This window comes from Eurosta solidaginis, chromosome 1 (assembly GCF_040869045.1).
Source record: "Eurosta solidaginis isolate ZX-2024a chromosome 1, ASM4086904v1, whole genome shotgun sequence".
Lineage (NCBI taxonomy): Eukaryota > Metazoa > Arthropoda > Insecta > Diptera > Tephritidae > Eurosta > Eurosta solidaginis.
The window spans coordinates 133830103-133857086 of NC_090319.1; the positions used below are offsets into that span (position 1 = coordinate 133830103).

At 41.3% G+C, this 26984-nt stretch overlaps 1 protein-coding gene and 1 pseudogene across 2 annotated transcripts in view; both read left to right on the forward strand.

Moving 5' to 3' along the window:
* The first annotated feature begins 2153 nt into the window (after nt 1–2153).
* LOC137236825 (alpha-tocopherol transfer protein-like) overlaps nt 2154–26984 on the forward strand; it is a 360965-nt gene continuing 336134 nt past the window's right edge. For both annotated transcript variants that reach the window (XM_067759848.1, XM_067759853.1), the window contains exons 1-2: nt 2154–2168; nt 2260–2554. In XM_067759848.1, the coding sequence (XP_067615949.1) occupies nt 2516–2554 (39 nt within the window). In that variant the 5' untranslated portion in view covers nt 2154–2168; nt 2260–2515. The remainder of the gene's footprint in view (nt 2169–2259; nt 2555–26984) is intronic.
* Nucleotides 4956–5770, forward strand: LOC137238631 (acid phosphatase type 7-like; annotated as a pseudogene).

Sequence of the window (26984 nt, forward strand, 5' to 3'; positions counted from 1 at the left end):
TCGAGCTGGACGAAGAGGCCCAGTCTCCGTTCCAGCATCAGACGCATATAACGAGATGGAGTCGTCAATCCGCTCACGGGGTGGTTCCAGCTCCTCCTCAACTTGTACACTCCATGGTTTGGAGCGGGCTTCGTGGAGTAGCTGTTCCTCTTCATCAATCGAGGAGATGTGAAGCATAGTGTGATGTTTTTCGCCGCATTTTTTACATCGGCCTTGGCTTGGGCACGCGTTCGGGCGGTGGTCTAGAGCCAAGCAATTTCCACAGCAGCTCCCGCGGATCGCTAAGTAAAGACGCTCCTCGGGTTTTTTGGCTCGAAAGATGGGGCACAGGCGTATGGGATGTTGCTTAAAACAAGCGCGGCATTCCGACGTATAACGCATGACGTTCTTGGCAGCGCTTCGTTGCATAGCGGCAAAGCGACCCATTTTTCTGAAAGAAATGCAATATGTCTGACTGGGTCGAGTCATTCTCGAAAATGCGGGGGCGAGTGGTCCCTAGTTGTATTATTGGGGATTTGGGAAATTTTATTAGCGCGCGCATAAGGGGAAACATCTGTCGCTGCATAAAAAAAAATATTCATATGTGGCGTGCATTATATGCATGGCCTCTTTCCCCGCACGTTATGTGCCTGGGTCTTTAGTGCCTTATTTTGTGTCACCCGGTAGCGTTTTAGTTGGCCACGGGCACACTAGTGCTGCAGAAAATGAGCATTTACGATTTTTCGATTCGCACATTCTGGTGCCGGACCGGGTAGAAAGTGTATAGCGTGGGTTCTTTTAATTCGCTGTTATTTGTGTTGTTGGTGCTAAAACCAAACAACTTCCCTGCCCGCCACAAAAAAAAAATGCTTGGACAGCAAAATTGTATGCGATGTAAAGAAAAATAAAGCTGGAGACATTGGTGCTTTATCGGTAACCGTATCGGTAACCTTATAACACCTGATTCGACCAACCTTATGAGAATCAATGCAATCGATTATTGGTGCCGCTAAGGTCGTAACCGTATCGTAGCCAACCAATTGGGGTTTGGTTTACCGTCGTAACGATAAACAGCTGATTACGTTAGGGATACGGACACAGCGATACGACATACGGCACCAACGACTCCGGCTTAAAAAATGTTCGTTTTGGATGAGGAGAATCATTTGTAGATTGTATCATTTTTCTCTTTTTGTATTACCTTTCGGTTATTTATTCAACCTTTCCCCAAGTACGCTTGTAGTCCTGTTTAATTGATGGCCTTTAGCAAATGGCACGGTTCCCGAAGGGTATTTGGCTCCGGTACCGATTTTTCGGAAACGGGTTCTTCGGTACCCGTTTGCATCATTTTATGCATCCCTAATATAATGTACATTTAAAACTCGGCATATATATGTACATACGTTGGTATAAGTATATGGGCAGTCAGTGCACGGACTTTACCGCATTGGTAGTTTGATCAACCTTTTTGACCCATTCTTCATTTTCTACTACTTCTGCTACCAAAACTTAGATTCTACCAATATTTCAGTATTTTCGCACTGAAAACGTATACTGCGATAATTTTAAAGTATTGAATTGCAGAGCCCATCCAACTAACATTAGGAGGCGATACTGACCAAATCAGTAAATTTTGAAAAATTTGTGAAGAACTTACACAGGAAATAAATTCTTGATTAGAGAAATATAATGACTGAGTACGCGAATATTTTCTGCGCTATTTTTCTCAGTTTTTTTTTTTTTTTTTTTTGCATAATTTGAACGACAATAAGAAGTTTTACGTAAACGACAACATGCTGAACTTGGTTATTTGGCGGCAGTAATTTTGGTACCTTGGAAAATTGTTGTGGTAGGTAGACGTTTTGGGATGTGATTTATTTTGTGATTTGTTTGTTTTACGATAAATTGGGAATTTTTTTTGGTACCAATATAAACCGTAGTTATCGTTTTTACGAAACTTCTACTACCATTTTCTTGCCTTCTACCAACATCTTGCCTTTACAAAAGTCCATGCACTGGTAGATATTTACCAGCCGCAAAGACAAAAAAAAATTGTGCACATTCATACACACCCGTGTATAGAATGTAAATTCCTTTGAATTGAAGCAAACGGGACTAATCGAAAGATTCATTCCGTTGCTTCATTCTTTAATTTTTTACGCTTGGTGGAGTAGGTTGGCTAAAACATGGTAAGTAGAGTGCAATATTTTCTTTTCATTATTCTAAATTATTTCTCTGGTATTTTCTCATTACTAATTAATTTTATTTCTTTCTTTTCAGGTTACAGGCGTGGTTTGGAGTAATAACTCCTAAAAAAAAGCGAAATCTTAATAGTATTAAATAGTGATTGCTGGCTTTCAATTTGTGAGCTATCAACATTTAGGGATATCTTAAATCTGGCCAAAGTTTCCCCCGCTTATAAAAAGTGCATGCAAATATATGTGCTACCAACAAAATTCCAGTATTTGCGGATATCAATTAAACATAATTTCAATTGCATCGATTTCGAGGATCTTTGCACATTGATTGAGTCCATATGGCGTACCGTAAAATGTGTGACTATTATTTTTCCCAGGTAAGCACTTTGAGTTGCTTAAGTTATATGGCTTTCCATGTACGACCGAAATGCGTGTAACCTTAGCCCGACCTATGTATGATGCAGATATCAGATCCCTCTGTGAATCATTCCCGAATTTGCGAACTTTTGCACCAAATGGCTATTGGGCGAACCCTGCCATTGCGTCATTCAGCCATTTAGAAAATTTAACGCTAACATGCTGCAAAAAATTAGGATTTGCGATTTTTGACGCATATTATTAGCATTAAATTTAAAATCGTTGACATTGAATATTTTCAAAAAAGTAAAACCATTGATGTATGAGGAGCAACTTAAAATGGAGTAAAATTGAAGAATTAACCCTCAATTGTCATGAGCTAAAATGGATTAGTTCTTTGGATGTAACCAGTGAGAACGTTTATGCAAACCTTAAGATGTTAATAATAGCCTGCAGTCTTGCTGAAAGATGGAATATAGTAGATTTATTTACAAAATATGAGGGATATTATATAAAATATGCGCATGAAATTGAAATTGCAAACGTAGGATTTGATTTCGTGTATGACATCATGGTGCCTGAGAAATTTGAGTTCCTTAATGGTGTAAAAAAGCTTATATGCGTTAATATTGATATCTTAAGAGAAGTATTCGAATTTCCCAACAGATTCAAAGGTCTGCGAGAACTTTATTTTTACTATTGTTATGCAAGATCCAATGAAGCAATAGGGGGATTGATTACTAATTCTGATCAATTGGATCTAATTAGCTTCGAACACAGTGAAAATGCTTGAAATAGAGGAATCGTGCTTAAAAGCTTAAAGAGAGCGGAGAGATCCACTCAGATTTAGCCGGTATCCACCAAATAAGATTTTACCAGCATTTTTTTTTTTTTTTTTTTTTAAGATATTTATAAGGGCTCTATTAAATATACGCAAAGGTCATTCATTTCAAGCAACTTTAATACGTTGACAACCAAATTTAGGTGAAACTATATGGCTTGTGTGTTATGTGAGTGCAAGTGTACTGGCGAACTTGATTTGGCCAAACATAAAGCGCGCTATCATTTCCTGAAACATGTTTGTAAAGGATGCGGCAAATGTTTTATCAATATGGAATATCCACTAACACATTCGAGGTTACATCATAAGCAAAAGCATGATTCTAAAGAGCTTTCTGTATCAGTTGATCATATAATTTTGAAAAAGTTTGCTTGTGATCAATGCGATAAGGCTTTTGCTGATTTTTCGGGTCTACGCACGCATAGATTAGTTAACCCTTCAAAAAAAAACGAACAACGCAGGATCATCATCGTGATCAGTGAGTCATTCAGCAGAAGTCTCGTATTGGTCGCCTCCCTTCAAGTCAAATTTTTTGAAAAGGACCTGGACTTTCGACAAATGAGTTTGTGCAGCCCACAGAAAGCAATAATGGCTTGTAGGTATGTTCATATATATATTATCTAAATAGATAGTTTCAAATGCACAAATTGCAATTAATAAGTTGAACGAGGATGGCGCCAGGTGCCTTTAATTATTTTATCTCGAACTTGTACTATTAGGTGAACAAATAACGATTCTTTCTGCCATATGCTTCGCTAGTTCTTAGGTTCTTTGCCCAAAACGGTTTGAATGCCCATATGCGAAGTCATGATGCAGCATTGAGTCGTTGCATTATGGGTACTAATAGTACAATACCCATACCGATTACAGAGAATGTGGGTAGTAGCATTAATATGGGAATACCCAGTAGTTCACTCAGCGGCAATTCAATTAATGTTGTTAATACATTCGAAACCATAAAATCAGTTAATTCCATTACTGAGAATTTGCTAAAAGTAACTGTGCTGGATTCTGCCACTAATTAGATTATTGATAATTTGTATCACATTATGTGTTTTATGTACGGAGATACATACTACACAGGTCATATGTATTACGCATGCATGTTCGTGTTTGCGTGATTATGATGTTTATACGCCCAAGTTTCACGCATTTACTGGTGAATTGGGTAAAGACTATAAGATTGGCTGGTGTTTTGGAACGCGAAGTTAGTTTGACATACGATTTGTTGGGGCTGCAAGGCTGTCTAGAGCTTCTGGAGTGTGCTTCAAGTGGGACCAACCAGATCGACGAGATGATACGATTTGTCAGAGGAGACAAAGATCAATTAAAACAATCTACTCAAGCTAAATAATCGTCCATTTTGACGGTATAGCATATTAAGGCAATGAATAAATAAGATTCTTGTGTGCTAATGTAATTTAAATTGATTGGATTGCACAAAATTCGGTTGTGCATTTTTATGCAACTTTCACAGGTTGCATTTGTGAAATTAAAGCAAATAGTTATACTATATATATACTAAGTGCAAAACAGCCTGCAACTTCGTGTTTAAGTGTTAAAAGTCATCTGGAATTCCGATGCCTTCGCTGCAATTTTGCTTTGTAATTGTATTGATTACCAGCGTTGCTGCGCAAAATGAGAAAGTTTTTCATTATCAACCGGAACAAGTGCATCTAGCATTGGGTGAACAATCCAATGAAGTTGTGGTAACATGGTCCACACCTGACGATGCCATCGAATCAATTGTTGAATATGGTTTAGATGGCTTAACACAGCAAGCCAATGGCACATCCCAGAGATTTGTGGATGGTGGCGATAAACAAAAGTCACAATACATACATAGGGTCAGATTATCAAATCTTTTATACACTCATTCCTATGTCTACCATTGTGGTGGTCAATTGGGCTGGTCACCGCCTTTTGAATTTCGCACAGTGCCTGTCGGTGATAATTGGGCGCCAACTGTGGCGTTCTAAGGCGATATGGGCAATGAAAATGCAAAATCGTTGGCGCGCTTACAACAGGATACCCAAAAGGGCATGTACGATGCGATCATTCATTTGGGTGACTTTGCCTTCGACATGAATACGCAGAATGCGCGTGTGGGAGATGAGTTTATGCGACAAGTGGAATCGATTGCGGCTTATGTACCATACATGGTAGTGCACCGGTGCATTTGATTACAGGTTCGCTTGGTTGTAAGGGGGGACGAGAGCCATTCGTAAATGATTTGCCTAAATGGAGTGCCTTTCACAGCCAGGATTATGGTTATACACGTATGAGGGTACATAATCACACACATCTTTACTTTGAACAAGTTTCTGATGATAAAAACGGTGGTATAATTGATGCTTTTTGGATTATCAAAGACAAGCATGGCAGTTATGTATAAAAACAACAAAAACGCAGTTTTCTTTAATAGAAGAGGCAAATATTTAATAATTGGAAGGCACAATGAGTACAGAAAAAGCTAAAGAAATTTCAGAGCAGCTTTATTCTGATGAGCTGAAAACACCTGTCTAGTTTTTTTTTTTTTTTTTTTTTTTTTTTTTTTTTTAATCATGATTCCTATTCGATTCCCTAATTCAGATTCGTCACTGCTGAAAGTTGCATGCTGCGTGTGGTGAATGTTTTAATGGTATAAATTCAGTATTTAAATACAAACTATTGATCTAACTCATGATTCAAAAAAACAAAAAATACGTTCTAAGCTGATTAGAAAAGTGATGAGAATAAACATTCCTGTTTGTAATTTGTAACCAAGAGTCAACAGTATTAATTGAGGAGCTCATTCGCATTTCTAAATGTTTTTTGTCAAGCACAAACAAATTTTAATTTTGATCAAATGTGATTTTTTTTTTTTTGAAGTTGGGTTGATTTGCTGTCCTCGCTCTGGGAGAGCGGGTGAATTGTGGGTTGGTTTTTTTTTTTTAAATTAAAATCTAGTGGGCCGAATGCCTTTCGGTTCTGTGGCAGATATCGAATCTGCGTTAGGTTATTGCTTGGCCTCGTTCCTTTGGCTGAGTGCATCTGCGTTCCGTGGCAGACCCTGAGTCTGCGTTAGGGTTCTGGTGTCCTCGCTCGGGGTGAGTGAGTGAAGTGGGGTTTGATTTTGAAAATGAAAAATAATTGTTTTGTGGCAGATGGGGATCTGCATTAGGGTGATTGGTTGGCCTCGGTGGGGGAGCGCTGGGTTTTTGGTGGATTATTGATAGGGAAGTGGTGTGAGGGAGGGGAACGGAAGGATTGTTACGAGGAGCTATTGGCCTTCTCGCAATCCGTCTCCTCCGTTGGGAAGGAGGATCAGTTTGACCAAAGGTCGTCTGACTTGACCCTTCTCGGTAAAGAGGTCGACTACACGTACTCGGTTATCTTCACCGGGGTGTACGTTGACGACTCTACCGAGCCTCCACTCGTTGGGAGATAAGTTGTCCTCTTTGAGGACAGCGAGATCTCCCACTTTTATATTTTCTTTGGGATGCTTCCACTTCACTCGTTTTTGAAGTTCGGATAGATATTCCACCTTCCATCGTTGGCAGAAAGTGTGATGGAGGGCTTTGAGTTTCTGCCATCGATTGATCATCGAGGCAGAGCTCTCACTGGCATCTGGTTCGGGTGGAGCCAGCAGGTGGCTGCCGGTTAGGAAATGTCCTGGGGTTAGTGGCTCCAAGTCTGTTGGGTCATTGGACGCCGGGCTGAGAGGCCGTGAATTTAGACATGCCTCGATCCGGCACAAAAGGGTTTGGAACTCCTCCATGGTATATTTATGGAGAGACGCGACCTTTTTGAAGTGGCTTTTGAAGCTCTTCACTCCCGCTTCCCACAGGCCGCCCATATGTGGAGCGCCGGCGGGAATAAAATGCCAAGTTAGTGCTTGGTGGCAATACCTGGAGACTGTTTTGTCTCGGCTTTCTGCCAGGAAGGCTTTGAATTCCGATCGTAGAGATCTGGAAGCTCCGACAAAGTTCGTACCATTGTCGGAGTAGATGTTTTTCGGACATCCTCTTCTAGCGATAAAACGCGAAAAGGCTGCGAGGAAGCATGGGGTGCTCAGGTCACTAGTGGCTTCTAGGTGGATGGCCTTAGTGGAGAAACAGACAAAGAGGCATACGTAGCCTTTTGACAGTCGACATCCCCTACCGCGGTAGCTTTTGATGTCGAAAGGCCCCGCAAAGTCTACCCCGGTATTGGTGAACGCGCGGGTAAAAGTAGTCCGTTCGCAGGGAAGGGTACCCATAAGTTGGGACTGCGCCTGCTTTCGGTGAATAATGCAGGTTTTGCAATTGTGGATGATGGCTCTGATCATGGTCTTGACATTCGGTATCCAATATTGGGTTCGGATGAGACGGAGCATGAGCTGGTTCTCGCCATGAAGGGAATCATGATGAAACATCATGACTGTAAGGCGAGACAGCCTACAATTGTAAGGCAAGATGACCGGATGCCGCTCGTTGTATGACATGTCTTTTGAAGCCTCTAGACGCCCTCCTGTTCTGATAATATCATCTTTGTCGATGTATGGGTTGAGTGACAGGATTTCACTCTTCCGATCAATAGGTTCCCTATTTTTTAATTTTAAATATTCTGTACCGTAAAATTGTTTCTGGCAGACTCGTATTAATGCTTGAGTCGTTGCCTTAATCTCATCGGCTGAGATTATGCACGACTTTTCTTGGAACACTGCTTTAGTTTTAGGATGCGTTCTCTTATAGAATCTCCTAACATAGGATAGAACCTTCAAAGCCCTGGGTAAATATGAAAAACGGTCGAGAATATCTCCCTGATCTACCCTTGTCGTGGCATATGTTTGTGCCCTCTTCTCCTCAACGGACGTTTTGTATTCGGTCTCTTGTGCTGGCCAGTGGGAATTGTCTTCTTGCAGCCAAGAAGGTCCCTGCCACCACAACGAATTGTTGACCAACTCTGATGCAAGTAGTCCTCTGCTTCCTAGATCCGCTGGATTAGATTCCGAGTCCACGTGAAGCCAGTCCTTTCTACCGACCATATCGATGATCTTAGTGATTCGGTGTGCGACGAAGGTTGACCAGGAACAGGGCGGCTTTCTTATCCATGCGAGTACGATGGTTGAATCCGTCCAGAGGTGAACTTTTGCTGGCCCCAAATGAATGTTTCTGAATATTGATTCCATGATCTCTGCCAGCAGCACGGCGCCGCATAGTTCTAAACGTGGTAGCGAGATGGTTTTCACAGGAGCTACTCTGGTTTTCGCTAAAAGTAAGTGTATGAAAACCTGATCGTTTCTTTTCACGCGCATGTATAACGCTGCCGCATATGCTTTCTCGGAAGCGTCACAGAAGCCGTGGATTTCTATGTCGTCTTCCGGTGAAAAATTTACCCACCGCGGTTTCCTAATGTTATCTATTTCACTATAGTGTTGGGTGAAATTTTCCCACCGTTCTAAGGTAGTTGGGGAGACAGGTTCATCCCACCCTGTGCCCTCTAACCAGAGGTTCTGCATTAGTATTTTTGCTACTATGACCATTGGTGCAAGCCAGCCTAAAGGGTCGAAAAGTTTGGCTATAGCGGATAGGATTGCGCGTTTGGTGATGTTCTCGCCATTCTCTAAAACTCCTGCGGTGAATGCGCATTCCATCGTATTCCGAGTGCCTTCACCGAGCTAGCCTCTTCAAACGCTAGGAAGTCCTCGCTGAGCAAATCCGTTTTGGGGATGTCCTGAAGGATTTCCTCACAATTGGATGTCCACTTGCGCAATGGAAAGCCAGCTGAGTGTAATGCTTCGCGAATCTCGTTCCTTGCTTTGATAGTTGACGCTATTGTATGTCCTCCAGATAAAACGTCGTCGACATACATAATTTCGCGTAATATACCCGATGCTATTGGGTGGGTATTTTCTACATCATCAGCCAATTGTAGAAGTGACCGTATCGCGAGGTAGGGGGCGCAGTTTACACCAAAGGTGACAGTCTTTAGTTCGTAAAGACTGATGGGTCCGTTGGGGGATGTTCGATGGACAATTCTTTGAAATTTGGCGTGATTATCGGTCACCCAAATCTGCCTATGCATCTTTTCTATGTCGCTATTAAAGACAAAGCGGTACAGTCTCCAACGTAGAATTAAAATAGGCAAGTCTGCTTGGAGTACTGGCCCTGGTTGGAGTATGTCGTTTAGACTAATGCTATTTGCTGTAGGACTTGACGCGTTGAAGACGACGCGCACCTTGGTGGTGGTACTTTCCGCCTTTACAACGACGTGGTGGGGCAGGAAATAATTATCCGAATCGTCGGATGGTACATTATTTTTAATTTTTCTCATATGTCCAAGCGTTTCGTATTCGGATAACACCCGAACATATTCTTTCCCTAACTCTTGGTTTTTCAGTAATCGCCCCTCATTTCTGAAGAATTGTGAACATGCGCGCTTTAGGGACGGTCCTAATTTAATATTCTCAGGGTAATCCTGCCTGAATGGTAGCGAAACTATATACTTGCCATTTTCATCACGTTTTGTCGTTTCCTTAAATAGTTGTTCACAATACCTTTCTTCTTCATTAAGCATTTTGTTTTTGGGAACATTTTCTATCTCCCAGAAAGCTTTTAATTGGTTGTCCAATGCAACTTCGTTATAAAATTACATGATGCTCTTCGTTGGACTCGGAGCTTCGATGCGACCGGTTAGTATCCAACCGAACACTGTCTCTTGGGCCAAAAGTGTATTTAGTACATTCTTTTTCAGACCGCTCAGTATAATTTGGAGATATATGTCTCCTCCAAGTATGAGGTCTACGTCTTCGTTGATGTAGAACCTTTTGTCTGCCAACACCAAGTCTGGGAATGCCTGCATAGTCATGGCGTTGATATGGCAGGATGGAAGATTCCCAGTGAGTTTGGCTAGGACTAGAACGGGTGTAGTCAGGCTGAAGCAGGCCTCCACTGGTGAACGTAATTCAATTTTGGATGCCTCTTTCACCTGAGCTGACACCGCATTTGTGATGCCTGAAACTTGGGCATGCATTTTTCTCGCTGGCAAATTGATTCTGCGTTTCAGTCTTTCAGTTATAAAGGTACATTCAGACCCTGAATCAATTAATGCCCGTGCGGAGAAGTCGGTACCATTATGGCGAATGTGTACGCGAGCAGTTCCTAATAGCACGCCTGTGCTGGAATTGACATGACAGGATTTTACATTCTGGTTCGCAGATTGTCGCGCCTGAGCCGAAGTTGTTGGGATGTTATCCGCATCTTTGAAAGGATTGCGTACAGCCGTGTGCTGAGATGTATCCGCATGCAGGAGCGTGTGGTGACGAGAGTGGCATTTGGAACAGTTGTAGGAACTGGTGCACTTCGTCACGGTGTGTCCTGGGGATAAGCAATTCAGGCAGCCACTTGTGGATTTTATAAATTTAATCCTTTCTACTGGGGTTAACTCGCAGAAGCGTGAACAGTTGCGTAATCTGTGTTCAGGGGATTTACACATTTTACAAATTGATTTTATTGTTTGTTTGGATACTTTCGTTTGAAAAGCACCAAGTCTTTTCGTAGGGGTTTCTGACGAATGTCGCGACGCGTTTGGTTTTTGCACTTTCGAAGTGGCATGCCCTGTAAAACCAGACACTGTTTCAAGTGTCTGAAACCGATTAGACAGGAATTTATCCATATCCTCCCATTTGGATATGTCCATTTTATGATCTATACTTTGCTCCCATAGAGCCAACGTGCTCTCTGGTAGCTTGGTTGAGCAGAGATAAGTCAGGATTGCATCCCAATTAGAAGTGTCAATTTTGTGGCATTTGAGGGACGAAATACAATTATTTGTATCATTTTGCAGCTTTTTTATTGAACTGCCACACTCACTTTCTACCTTTTTTAAGTTAAATAAAATTTGTAGTTGTGTGTGAACTAAGATACGTTTGTTTTCGTATCTTTCACACAAGTTTTTCCAGGCCATCTCGAAACCTTCATTTGTGAGAGGGCATTTTTTAACGATATCTTTTGCTTCGCCCTGCGTTTTGTTGTTGAGATGGAATAACTTTTCCACCCCTTTCAAACTAGAATTGTTTATATATATTGCCGTGAAAAGGTCGCGAAAAGTTGGCCAAGACAGATAATCCCCTTTAAAAACTTCCGTGCCGCAAGCAGGGAGGCGAATTTTATGCCCATGAGGTTCTTGCTCAGGGTTGACGTTCTTTTCATCCTTCTTGTATTTTTCTGCCTCAGCAGATATAGACGCTGAACATCGCACGTAGATTTCGTATGCTGCCTTTTGCTTCTTTCTGATCGCCATAACGTCATCCGCTGACACCTCATCAGATCCCAATAGCGAATCAAACGCAGACTTTACCTTCTTCCACAAGAGCCGCAACTCTTCCTGCTGTATTGCAAGGGTGTGTTTGCTTTTGTCGCTCTCCGGAATAAGGCTGTAATCTTTATCAAACTCTGCGATTGATTCTGATAAACGGATGTAGGTTTCCATGGTCTTGGTCACGTTTATTAAAGAGAAAATTGCCGATTAGAAATAATGAGAGACTCCTGAATTAAGATACCTGGCCTAGCAGTAAATTAAAAACTTTGAATTTCGACGTTTTATATTTATTACTTTTATTTCAGACTTTGTCAACGTAGCGACAACGGAAAAGGGTTAATTTTTTGGACTTCTTGTCACAGCAGTGAAAAATAGAAAACGATATTATGTACAAACTTTTTGTCTCAGGGGCAACAACAAAAAGGGGGACCACTCGCCACCTCCACAAATAATAGGTGTATTTTTGAGAACGTGATAAAATGCGTGCAATATACGAAACTAAGCGCAAAAAAAAGTGTAAAAAGTGTTTAAAAAGTGAAGTGAGCACCGGATTAATTAATTAAAGTGAACTTAATTTCGTGTTTGTGAAGTACAAAAAAAAACAACAACAAAAGCCTATTTAGTATGGTGCGGAAAGTGAGGTTAGGTTGCCCTCTTCCTTGTGTTGTGTCTGGAAAACCTTACCACTGGTGGGGGGATAGACCAGATAATCACAAGGACTGAAAATAAAAGCTAACAAACCGAGTGATTTAACCTTTGAAATTAGAAAAATAAAGTGGTGCTCACTAAATCACTTCACTGTTTTCACCTTTATTCTCAATTTTCCGCGCACTGCACGGGGTTTTTTTTTTCTTTATTTTGCAAAAAAAAAAACAACACTAAAAAAAAAGTGGCAAGAAATATAAACTTACTTCTCTTTGCGCTGTGGCTCCGGTGGCTCGGCTAATATGTGTTGTGGCAAACAAATTTTTTGTAGGCAAAATGTGCTGTGGCTCTGGTATTTGTCTAATATAAAGCTCCAACTTTTTCCTTGTCAACAATTGGTGGCAAATGAATTTTTATTAGGCAAAATCCTTCGGCAAATTGTCTAGTAGGCAAAATTGTGCTGCGTTGTGGACTGTAATTTGTAGGTGCTTTTAGTTCCTTTTTCGGGGAGTAAGGACCAATGTTCGGCCTGAGTGCGTCGTAAACCGGCAGTGGGTAGGCGCACAAGGGTCGATCTTGGAGTGGATGGTTCGCTCAAAAGAAATAAATAAGTACACAAAGAGGAATTCCTCGTTATAAAATAATATTTAATTTGAGTGTGCGGAAATGTAAAAGAGGATACAATATTACCTTTGTGTATAACTTGACGATGGTGATCCTGGGCGATGTGAACTGCTTGGCGGTCAATCGAAAAAGAGACCGGTTATCCCGTTGAGGACAACCGCTAAGCCGCGAAAAAGTCCTCTGGTATTAAGGAGGGGAAAAAAGCCACACACACGACAACCCCCACATATACGTGCATGGGTGCTGACAACCCGCACACACACGTGCATGCGTATGAAGCGCATGCATGTGCATGCATGCACACAAATGCGGCGTGAGTGTGGGTGGCTGGAAATAATATTAAAACGTTAGGGAGGGGCGCCGTCAATCAGATAAAGGTTAGGCATTGGGCCTAAACACATTTGGTGAAATTTGAAGCTTCAAGCTGTTAAAATGGGGCCGAAATCGTAAAAAAAATATATATATATACTATATATACCATCATATATATATTATATATATCACCGATCTCTATGATTTTTTGACACAACAATATATACTATATACGTAAGCAATCGGTGAAATTTGAAGCTTATAGCTGTTAAAATGGGGTAGAAATTGCGAAAAGTTTCTTATCTGAACAATCGGTTGTATGAGATATATACTGTATATACAACCGATCTCTATGATTTTTTCAGACAACAATATATGCCATATACGTAAGCATTCGGTGAAATTGGAAGCTTTTAGCTCTTAAAATAGGGCAAAAATTGCGAAAATATATATATATACTATATATACCACCATATATATACTATATATACCACCGATCTGTATGATTTTTTCAGACAACAATACATGATATATACGTAAGCATTCGTTGAAATTTGAAGCCTCTAGCTCTTAAAATAGGGCAGCAGTTACGAAAAGTTTCTTATTTGAACAATCGGTTGTGGGGGATATATACTATATATACGACCGATCTCATCAATTTTTTCAGGCAACAATATGTGCCATATACGAAATTATATGGTGAAGTTTGAAGCTTCAATCTGTTAAATTGAGTAAGATATTACAAAAATCCTCTTTTTCTGAAAAAACGGTTGTATGGAGGATATATGCTATAGTGGTCCGATCCGGCCGGTTCCGACAAATGTCTAATCGGACACCCAAATACACCCGCTCACCAAATTTTATGAAGATATCTCAAAACATGAGGGACTAGTTTGCATACAAACAGACAGACGGACAGACGGACATGGCTAAATCAACTCAGCTCTTAAACCTGATTATTTCGGTATACTTAATGGTGTGTCTATCTATTTTCCTTTAAGGACTTACAATTTTGGGTTTCGTGACGAAATTAATATACCATTTCATTTTCATGAAAGGTATAATAAGAAAAACTAAGTAGTTAGCTACAGTGGGCACACTTGCTAAAAGCACCCCTTATATTTTAATGCGATAAACCTCTAAATATTTTAAAATTTTCTCATTTTAAATTAAAAAAAATATCTCTAGTCGGTAATTAAATATACTGCAAAACCTCTGCAAATTTCTCATTTTCCCCCACTTGAATAAATATTGAACAAATATTTTGCCTTACTTGCGTTCACACATCTATACAAACGCATACACAAAATTAATTACACAAATAAGCGTCAATACAAAATCTCATACAGTGGTACAAGAGTAGTTCAGTGCGTACACTAGCGTTTAAAAAATAAAGCTCTCTTGTGTAAAGCTAAAATTTTCCCGAGTAATTTAGTATTTCACTCTGTATCCCCATTTATACAGTCCACAAGAATATCGAGAGAAATTAAGATAATTACTCATATTTACATATATATATTTTTAATTTTCCCAAGTATATTTAATTCCCCCCATATGTACGCATTAAATACAGTGCAAACGCGGCACAGTGGTCAAACTCGATTGGTCACCCCCTCAATAAAATTTAACTTAAAAACTTTTTATAGTTTTGGAAATTAGTCTCTCTTGCTATTCAACGTGAATATTTAAACGTAAGTCCCTCACATATTTAAAAGCAAATACACTCTATTAAAAAAAAAAAAGTTTTTTCTCTCTCTTAGTTAAATTTTATTAATTCTCAACTCTAAGCGTCATAAAACAAAGTTCAAAAATGAGTGACGATGAAACCAAAAAAAGTGGCTCCAAAACTCAAGGAGTTAAAAGATTTAAGATCTCGTCTGCCCCCAAAAAATTTACATCCGAAACGGACAATTTTATGGAATATTGTGCTCGGTTTAGGTCGATGTCGCTCCAAGACAACATTGAGTCCTCACTTAACATAAAAAACCCAAACATAGAAAAATTCTGGAATAGAGACCAACACGCCTTCGACAAAATTGTCTAAACCCAAGATCATGACCTGCCCGAAGATTTTCCAACATCTGCTAACAGCAAATACAGGTCCTGTCTCATAGCGTATGAAGACACGGAAGCGCAGATCGAAGACCAGCTTCAGTTGCTTAAACAAGCAAATGCCCCCGCGCCCCCTACCGTCACACCAGGTCCACCCGATAACACCGGTATTTCGCTGAAAATCCCTCCCTGCGATACCGAAATATTTTATGGTGGTTATGAAAAATGGCCCTCATTTCGTGACATATTCACAGCCGTTTATATTAACCAGCCGAAACTCTCCCAAGCGCAAAAATTGTATCACCTCAGATACAAAACCCAAGGAAACACAGCTCAAATAGTCAATCAAATCCCCTTGACTGACGACAACTTTGCCTTAGCGTGGGAAGCCCTAAAATCCCGATACGAGAACAGACGAGTTCTCGTAGATAATCAAATACGGGCGATGATGAATTTAAAAACGATCACCACGGAAAACAGTGAGGATATACAAAAGTTGCAATCGTCGGTAAATAATTGCCTACAAATTATCGCCACGCAACAAGTATCCACAGATAACTGGGACCCCATACTTATTTATCTTTTTACCTCTAAACTACCAGAAAATACAGTCACGTTGTGGGAGCAATCTCTAACCTCAAGAAGAGAACTTCCCAACTGGCCCCAAATGGACCAGTTCCTCACACCGCGATACGAAGTAGTAGAAAGAGTTGATCAATGGCGCCCAAGTAAAAGTAAATTCACTCCTCAAACTAGGCCGCCATTTAAACCCCAACAGTCACATGCGTTTCAAAATAAATCGACCTCCCACACCCAGTCTCATATGACAGAGCAGCGGACAATGTACAAGTGCGCTATGTGTAAAACCTCATCTCACCCCCTTATAGGTTGCTTCAAATTTAAGAAGCTGGCGACCTCTGGTCGCAGAAGGTTTGTGAGAGAAAACAATATGTGTTTCAATTGTCTTTCTCAGTCACACATATTGAAAGACTGTTCGAGTACTCAAACTTGCAATCAATGTCAAGATCGGCACAACTCAGTTCTTCACGAAGACATATCTCAAGTGCCGAAAAGACAACCCTCACGATTGCAAAAGACAGCCTCACAAGCCACGACCACGAATTCCGCAGTCTCATCCAGTAATACTCCCGATCAAGCCAATTCCCTGGATGAAAGCCCTTCAGGCTCGCAGAAAAGCCAAGTCCAATCGTTTATTCCGAAAACGATTGTGAAATAATTTTACCCACGGCTATCGTACCCGTAGAACATAAAGGAGCAATTTTTAAACTAAGAGGTCTTGTAGATCAGGGATCTGAACACACCTTTATCTCGACCAGAGCCCAAGATAGACTTAAACTCCCATTTAAACCCTCTAGATTTGAAATATTAGGGATGGGCGGCAAGGTAGTTCAGACCTCAAACAAATTGTGCTCTCTGACTTTGGTATCCCCCGATTTTAAAACCAGGATAAGTGCAGAGGCAATAGTATTACCCCGGCTAACAAAAATGCTCCCCTCGCTTAAGCTCACTAGCGAGCTTCAAGCAAAATGGGTACACCTCAACCTCGCAGACTCGAACTGTCACTCCCCCTCGCAAATAGATCTCGTCCTAGGCAGTGATGTAATACCGCAAATCATCCAAAATGGCGTTGAGAAACTTTCCCCCATCTTCTAGCGCAGAAAACCATTTTTGGATGGATTTTGAGCGGTAGAGCCCCTGTGATGGTCAACGCTTTCTGCATGCAAGTGTCAGAAGTGACGAACGAAGATCTTAACTCTCTATTGCGAAAATTCTGTGAATTGGAGGAAGTTCCCACCAAACCCCAAATAACCCCAGAAGACGAGTTTTGCGAAAATTTCTACCCAGCCACAACCTCACGCGATGATAACGGTCGTTACATCCTAAGGCTGCCGTTTAAACCCAGCTTCCCAGAGTGAATCTCATTATCCCACTCTCGGTATTCAGCTCTAAGCCAGTTTCTTGGAATGGAGAGAAGTTTCCAGAAGAAAGGGGATTTAAAGACTCAATATGATAGTGTTCTAGAAGAATACCTCACCCTCGATCATATGGAGGAAACCGGCTCCTATGAAAAATTTGACGGAGGAAAATGCCTCTCATTGTATCTTCCTCATCACGCAGTTGTCAAACCCGAGAAAAAGACATCAAAGGTGCGGGTCGTGTTTAACGCCTCAAAGAAGTCGGCATCTGGACATGCGCTCAACGACTTTATACCGGCCCTACCCTCCAACCCGATCTGATGCTTCTGATTCTCAGGTGGCGGACATACCAGTTTGTTTTCAACGGAGACGTAGAAAAAATGTATCGTCAAATTATAATGCACGAAGACGACAGAGACTATCAGAGGATTGTCTTTCGCTCATCTCCGAGCGACCCCATAAAAAACTATCGTCTGAAAACAGTCACATTTGGTGTGAACTGTGCCCCCTACCTCGCCATACGTACTCTTCATCAACTGGCCAAAGATGTAGAAGAAACTTTCCCCAAAGCCGTCCCTGTTTTGACGAAAGAAACATATGTAGATGACATTCTCTCTGGCAGCCATAAAATTCTCTCTGCTGAAACATCTCTCTCCCAAGTCATCCAAGTGTTAGCGTCAGCCGGATTTCCATTACGGAAAATAACGGCCAATCACCCCAGTATAATAAAAAATATTAAAGAAGAGGTCTTGCTGGACACCAATCTTTTGGAATTCGAGATAGCAAGCAACACCAAAACCCTCGGCATACAGTGGAACGCCCTGACCGACACGTTTTCGTATACAGTGGACTCAATATCCCTCTCGTCCGCTAGTACGAAACGACAAATTCTCTCCTCGGTCGCAAAACTTTTTGACCCCGCAGGGTGGCTTAAGCCAATTATGATTCAGGCCAAGATTTTACTCCAAGAGCTATGGATAGAGGGAACTGGCTGGGACGAACCAGTGAAGCCCCTCCGCTTCATTAAATGGACGCAGTTCGCAAAAAATTTACCCAACATCTCAAATATAAAGATACCTCGATGGGTTCACTACATCCCGAACTAGCAGGTTGAACTACATGGTTTCTGCGATGCGTCAGAAAAGGCATATTGCGCCACGATATATCTGCGAACAACCCACGGTGCCACCACGTCGTCCCACCTTCTGCTCGCTAAAGGGAAGGTTGCCCCTCTTCGCACTGCCAGTCTTCCAAGACTAGAACTATGTGCAGCTCTACTCCTTGCCCGACTAATCGCCGTCGTACAATCCCATCTCGAGATCTCTCTTAAAAATTTTTACATGTGGTCTGATTCGGAAATTGTGTTAGCATGGCTCGAAAGGCCTCCCCACGCTTGGAAAACTTTCGTATCCAATCGAACAGCCGAAGTTATGGATCTCGTCGGAAGCGCCTCCTGGAAGCATGTAGGCAGTCGCGACAATCCAGCAGATATGGGCACAAGAGGATGCAAACCCATGGACTTGGAAAATTCTTCGCTGTGGTGGAATGGCCCTGCGTGGCTGACCCAGCCCCCCGAAGCCTGGCCAAAACCATCTACCCGCAGCATCAACCCGCATGAAATGCTCCGAGTCGAAGCACTACACTCAGCTGAAGATGACCCCGATGTATTGGATCGATTTTCCTCTTTTCCTCGCGCCCTTAGTGTCATGGCATATGCCTTTAGGTTCATTAATAATCTCAAGGACCGAATTCGAGGCATTAAACCCGCTTACACTCCCTCTCTGTCTCATGAAGATCTCCGCAAAACGAAAAATAAACTTGTGACGTTAACGAAAACCCGATATTTTCCTCGCGAAAGAGCATGCTTAGAAAATGCAAAACCAATTGATAAAAGAAGCTCTCTACTAACCCTCAACCCATACCTCGATGAAAACGGGCTCCTCAGGGTTCATGGTAGATTAGTTCATTCGACGTTGACTTACAATGAAAAATATCTCGTTATTATCCCAGAAAAATCTAGATTCGCTGTCCTCTATATACAGTACCTCCACGAACTTCTCCTCCACGCCGAAATACATCTAATGCAGCAATGCCTCAGACAGGATCTCTATATTCCACTACTCAAAGAGATGCATACATCAGTGCAAAACTTGTACCCTCCATAAACAGCTTGTTTTTTCTGTTTCGTGACAAAAGCTATCCACCTTGAGCTGTGCTCGGACTTAACAACAAATGCCTTTCTCGCAGCATTTACTCGCTTCCTCGGACGTCGTGGATATCCTACCACAATGATGAGTGACAACGGCAAAACGTTTATTGGAGCTAAAAGAGTGACGGAAAAGGAGTTCGTTGACTTCATGAAAACTGCCTCTCAAGAAGTAATCGCAAAATGGGCGGCTTGTGGGAGTCTGCAGTGAAGAGTTTCAAACTGCACTTCAAGAGGACTGCAGGAGCCCACAAGTTCACCTTTGAAGAATTTACCACCCTCTTGGTAAGAATTGAAGCCGTATTAAACTCTCGTCCTATCTCACCTTTGTCCCAAGATCCCACCGAGTTTACCGCGCTGACCCCCGGCCATTTTCTCAGAGGTGGCCCCTCCTCGCTATCCCCGAAGTGGATCACGCGGAGTTATCTCTTATAAACTGATGGGACAGGGTAAAAAGTTTACATCATCAAATCAGCGAACGGTGGAAGGAAGACTACCTAAAGGATCTCCAGAAAAGGCAGAAGTGGAAAAATCCACAACCCGAACCCAAGTTCGGTGAGTGTGTTAGTATTCACGACGACTCACTCCCCCCGACAGAGTAGCGTCTAGGACGCATTGAGAAAATATATCCCGGGCCAGATGGTTATATACGCGTTGTCGACGTTCGCACTCAAACCGGCACCCTCAAACGCCCACTCGTAAAATTATGTTTCCTCCCTCAAAGCGAAACACAGATAGGGCAAGCACGGCAAGCTACCACTGAACCACCTCATCCACTCCTACCGCATTCCCGTCGCAACAGTATCACACTTTGCAGGCCCAGTGCCAACTGAAACTCCCCGCATTAACATTTCTCTCACCTAAAATGCATTTATAACTGTACTTCCAGATCGCTATGGATCGCGCTCAACCGACATCCCGAAGCTCAGCGAGATCGGAGATCGTGGATCCGAACCACGCCGGCGAGTCCCGAACCTCGCCAATGCTAGTGGACTATAGACGATGCCGTTTTTGCACACGTCAGCACGCCCTCCGAAATTGTGCTATATTTAAGAAAATGAAGCCGCCACAACGATGGATACTCGCGAGGGCGCATAAATTATGTTTGAATTGCTTGGCGCTATCGCATGCAACAGATGAATGTAGTTCGTATGATCGCTGTCGACCTTGCGGATTAAGGCACCACTCTCTGCTGCATCGACGGGATGCAACCCCGAGCATCCCACGTCACACCCAGGCACCTCGGCTTGGTCGCCAAGTAGTACCACCTCAGGTACCCTCTGTCCCCACCGTGCGACCCCGTTTGCGCCCAACTATCTCTCGGTCTCGTCCGGCTACCGACGCACCATCGCCAGCATCTACTGCCGCTCGACGCACCATTCGGTGCGCCGCTCAAGGGCTGCAGACTGCCACCTTCAGGGGAAAGGAGTCAGACCTCCGCGTACAAGATGCGTTACGGACTCTTCAAGAGCTGCAAGAGGCTCTAGCCGCTGAACGCACCTAGGGCGGGGACGATGTTTGAGCGACTGTCGTAGTCGCAAACAGCCAACCCTTAAATTAGTCTTAGAAAACTTGAATATTGAAGTTTGAATTTATTTACATATGTACCTTTTACGTATAAGTACGCATTCTGAATTATTTGCACGTACAAATACGTAATATCCTATATTACGTACATATTCTTATTAAATTTAAGTATTTGAAATGTTTGTATTGTACGCTAACACGCAAGCGTATTTCACCTCTCTGGCAACGCCCACCAATGGGTTGAAGATGTGATTATGTACATACATACATACATTTATTATTGTTTTGACATTTCATTATTTTATTATACATTCGAATTTATCCACTCGGAGTGAGACAAGTTTTTGTAAAAAAAAACCCATTCTCTTTGTAAATTGAAGTACAAAAAATATGTATTTTAATTAAGTTTACAACTGTGTACAAGTAAACACCAGTTCTCCTTTTTTTCTTTAACAAATTTGTGTTAAATTTGATACCCAACTAAGTTCCAATTGTGAAATCTGAATTGCGCTGCTATCCAAGCTTTTCTATTGGAAATTGCGCATAGTGCAAGGTCTCAGCAACTAAACGCTGCAGGACGTATTCAACACAACGCCGCTGTACCACCAACGCACCGCCACCACATCATACCACCATCGTCATACCCATAACATCGCCATCAACGCAGCAGCCGCAGCCACAACAGTGACTCGCTTTAGTTTAACGATTGATTGGTCTAGGAGATCTGATCATCTCTTTCGGATCTGCGTTTACGACCACCCACATTGTTGAAACTGTAAGGGTTGGTGTTGCAATAACGCGCAATGTGCCCTGGCTTTCCACGCTTAAAGCATTTGACTGCATCATTATTCTTCTGCTGCGTACCCTTCAATGCTTCCAAATTGTGTCTACCCACTCTGGTATTTCTACTTCCACACATTGAGCCTTATATTCTGATTTAGTCAATAGGGAGGTAGTTTCCTGAGTCTATGCATGTGATACCTTTTCAGCAAATGTCAGCCTTGGGTTTGCGTATGTAGCTCGCTTCTTTTCCACGTCCCGTATTCCATTTATAAAACTCTGGATTTTAACCTTCTCGGTGTATTCCATGGGTGCGTCTGCATTTGCGAGATGAGCCAATCTTTCAACATCCGAGACAAACTCCTGCAAAGTCTCATTCGCTCTTTGGTGACGGTTTTGCAACTAAATTTGGTATATCTGTTTTCCATGCTCGCTTCCATAACGTCTCTCGACAGCGGCCATCAATGCTTCATAGTTGTTCCGCTCTCCTTCGGGAATCGTCTGTAGGATTTCGGCTGCTGGCCCTTTCAATGCCAGGAACAGAGCTGCAACTTTATCTTCAGTATTCCAGTTGTTCACTACGCGGTCTTCTCAAACTGTAGCTTAAAGGCCTGAAAAGGAACAGAACGGTCAAAGGATGGTGTCTTTACCTTTGGATTGCTTGCTGAAACAGCCGGGCGATTTCGTTGTAATTGCTCCATACGGCCTTTTAAATAATCGACTTCGGCCTGAAATTGTGCGATTTTTGCATCCTGCGATTCAAGTTTTGATGATACCCTTGCTTCTTGTGCCTCCAGCTGCGAGGATATGCGAGTTTTTTGTGCTTTGAACTGCTCCGCCATATATGTCTTCTGTTCTTCTAACTGTGTTTCTATCTTGGTTGTTATCTGTGTCGACATTTCTGAAATACGCGTTTCTTGTGCTTCAATCTTTTATGTTATGCGTGTCTCCTGCGATTCCAGTTGAGATGCCATATATGTCTTCTGTTCTTCCATCTTGGATGTTATACGGTTCTCCTGGGATTCTAGTTGAGATGCCATATATGTCTTCTGTTCTTCCAGTTGAGAGGACATTTGCGACGACATTGATGTTACTGTTGATGTTTGTGCAGATATTGCAGCCAATATCATGTTCAAATCTGTGCTCGTAACTGTCTGCGATGTTTCATTTTTCTCTTCAATTTTTGTTGTCTCCTCGCCATCAAGAGGAAAGACATACTCTTCAACGTTAATTCCTTCTGCTTCCATTGCCTCTCGTAGTCGTGCCTGAAGTTCGAGTTTAATGCCGCTTGTATTCAATCCACGGCTATCCAACTCCTTCTTCAGTTGCTGGATCTTCAATTCACTGAACTTTGCCATGTCCAAGTTGTATTCAAAATCTTCGGAATTTATTCAACAATCCCACTTCTGACACTAATTGTAACGAATTTACTGCAAATCCTCTTATTCGCAACATTCTGCTAACGTTCGTATCGCTAAAATGTTGAATAAATAACTCCAATATTTAATAATGCAAAATGACCTTTATTAAAGTACGTCACAATAACACTGATACTTCACAACCAATAGCTTGCTTAAATGAAACTGATTTTCAAAATAATACTACTAGTGCTTGCTAGATAGCGTCTTAAATCCAAATGATTGTCGCGCCTCTACTGTTGCTACCTTTTATAGTGTTTGGTTTCCTCGTTGACATTTCTAGGCAGTTCTGTTCTAGAATTTGCTAGTTGGTTATCTGCTATAAGTTTCTCAGCTATAACTACAGATGCACAATTTTCATAGCTCCTCTCACAGCTCATGCTAGTGTGTTTGTGAGCGACACTTCCACAATTACAGATTTAACATCATTTAGTAATTCATTGTAGAATTTTAGTCCTTTATAGTACAAATTACATTTGTCTGCTTCTGTTATATAAGCAGGTAGAGAAAACTCATTTCTTCTTCTTGTATTTACGGAATGAACATTTCTTACATATTTTATGCTACTTTTCAAATAATCAGGCAAGTTGCCTTCTATTATGTTTCTAATAAACTTCATCGTATGATAAAACAGTACCTGTTTAATGCTTAGCCAATTTAGAGTTGCGAGCATATCTCTGAAAGGTGTGTCATAGCGTTTTCTAAGAATAAATCGCATAGCTCGGTTTTGTTGCTTTTGCAATTTGTAAATTTGGTTATCTCTCATAATGAAGAATAATGTTGGACAATATATGAAGTGAGGTTCGATTATCGATCTGTAAACCATTACCTTGTACAGTCTGCTTAAGTACTTGCAGGTTCTTTGAATGAAATATATCTTTTTGGCTATTTTCCCAACCGTGTTATCGATATCCTCACTAAATCAATCTATTCGAGGAAAACCAATCATATACTCTATTTAAGTATTCTTGTAATTTCATATATATTTCAGTGATATTATTGCCACTAAGCATCAACAATGTATCGTCAGCAAAAAGTTTAATATCACAGTACTTTAGAGAATTGGTTATATCATTAATATAGATATTAAGCAATATAGGTACCAGGACAGACCCTTGCGGAAGGCCAACAGGCACCTCTCTTTTTTCTAACAGGGATGATCCAATTACAGTTCTTTGACTTCTCTTCATGATAAAGTCTTGGAACCATTTTAGCTCCGTTTCAGTAACACCTATGCTATAAAGTTTTTTTAGCAATACATTTTGATCAATTATCTCAAAAGCACGTTTTAAGTCTGGGAATACAGCTCTTATATGTTTATTTCTGCTCAGATCTTCTTTCCAGTAAGCTAAAATAAGGTTCAAGGCAATTTCACAAGAATGTTTTTTTCCGAAAACCTGATTGCTGCTGTATAATAACTTTATTATCATCTAGGTATTTCACTAGCTGGTTTTTAACTACAGTTTCCAGTATCTTTTCATCACACGCTAATGTGTTAATTGGTCTTATTTCATCAGCTCTTGTTGTATTCTTGACTTTCTCTATTGGTACCACAATTGAAGTTTTTCATAGGTTCGAAACTACCCCTTTGTCTAGACTTTCATTTACAATTTGAGTATAAAAGTATCCCGTATATGTTATAGAGTCCCTTATGACTCGTACAGTTATAAATTTTTTCCCTCCTATTTTATTTTTGAATTTACTTACTATTTCTTGTATATCGCTTGGCTTTGCTACCTTCTGAAATTTGAAAGTAGGAGTGCTACTTTCAACAGCCGAAAATGCTACGTTATTATTATTAACTGGAATATTCGAGCTGATTTCGACCATACTGTCAATGAAATAGTTATTGAGGGACTGGGCTATTTTATCCCCCTGAGTATATAGATCGTATATACTAATAATAAGAATTGCATCTTTCGGCTATTGGACTCTAACAAACAGGAGTTGAGGAGAGTTACCAACAAATTACCCCTGAACTTAAGCGACATGAAATGACTTATACCACTTTCAAAATAAAGGGCTCATATATACCACCGATTTCAACAATGAAATATATGCTATATGCTTATGCATTTGGTGAAATTTGAAGCTTCTAGTTGTTAAAATGGGGCAGAAATTGCGAAAAATGGGGCAGTAATTACGAAAAATTTCTTATCTGAACAATCGGTTGTGGGGGATATTTATTTATTTTATTTATTTGGGTTAAAGTTCATACAGACACAATGTGGTCGACTACTAAGATATATAAAACATAAAATTAATGTTACTATTAAAAATAGTTAAATACAAATGTATATATTAAATTCAACCATACATATGAAAGAAAGTACAAAATATCAGGCCAGACGTGAGAAAATTGAATTATGCAACGCGGAAAACGAACATTCAAAACTGATGCAGTTATACAAGTTGTTGTAGTGCGAATACCAGCTTCGCAGTGGATTATTTTTGGCAAAATTTTGCCGACAAAATGGTAAATAACAAGTAAGGAAGGCTAAGTTCGGGTGTAACCGAACATAACATACTCAGTTGAGAGCTATGGAGACAAAATAAGGAAAATCAATCTGGGGTAACCCTGGAATGTGGTTGTATAACATGTGTATCAAATGAAAGGTATTAAAGAGTATTTTAAGAGAGAGTAGGCCATAGTTCTATGGATGAACGCCATTTAGGGATATCGCCATAAAGGTAGACCAGGGCTGACTCTAGAATTTGTTTGTACGATATGGGTATCAAATGAAAGGTGTTAATGAGCATTTTAAGAGGGAGTGGGCCTTAGGTCTATCGGTGGACGCCTTTTCGAGATGTCCCCATTAAGGTGGACCAGGGGTGATTCTATAATGTGTTTGTACGATATGGGTCTCAAATGAAAGCTGTTAATGAGTATTTTGAAAAGGAGTGATCCTTAGTTCCATAGGTGGACGCCGTTTCGAGATATCGCCATAAAGGTGGACCAGGGGTGTCTCTAGAATGTGTTTGTACGATATGGGAATCAAATGAAAGGTGTTACTGAGCATTTTAAGATGGAGTGGGCATTAGGTCTATAGGTGGACGCCTTTTCGAGATATCGCCATTAGGGTGGGCCAGGGGTGACTCTAGAATGTTTGTACGGTATGGGTATCAAACGAAAGGTGTTACTGAGTATTTTAAGAGGGAGTGGGCATGAGGTCTATAGGTGGACGCCTTTTCGAGATATCGTCATTAGGGTGGGCCAGGGGTGACTCTAGAATGTGTTTGTACGATATGTGCATCAAACGAAAGGTGTTACTGAGCATTTTAAGAGGGAGTGGGCATTAGGTCTATAGGTGGACGCCCTTTCGAGATATCGCCATTAGGGTGGGCCAGGGGTGACTCTAGAATGTTTGTACGATATGGGTATCAAACGAAAGGTGTTACTGAGCATTTTAAGAGGGAGTGGGCATTAGGTCTATAGGTGGACGCCTTTTCGAGATATCGCCATTAGGGTGGGCCAGGGGTGACTCTTGAATGTGTTTGTACGATATGGGTAGCAAATGAAAGGTGGTAAGGAGTATTTTAAAAGGGAGTAATCCTTAGTTCTATAGGTGGACGCCTTTTCGAGATATCGCCATAAGAGGGAGTGGGCATTAGGTCTATAGGTGGACGCCTTTTCGAGATATCTCCATTAGGGTGGGCCAGGGTGACTCTAGAATGTGTTTGTACGATATGGGTATCAAATGAAAGGTGGTAATGAGTATTTTAAAAGGGAGTAATCCTTAGTTCTATAGGTGGACGCCCTTTCGAGATATCGCCATTAGGGTGGGCCAGGGGTGACTCTAGAATGTTTGTACGATATGGGTATCA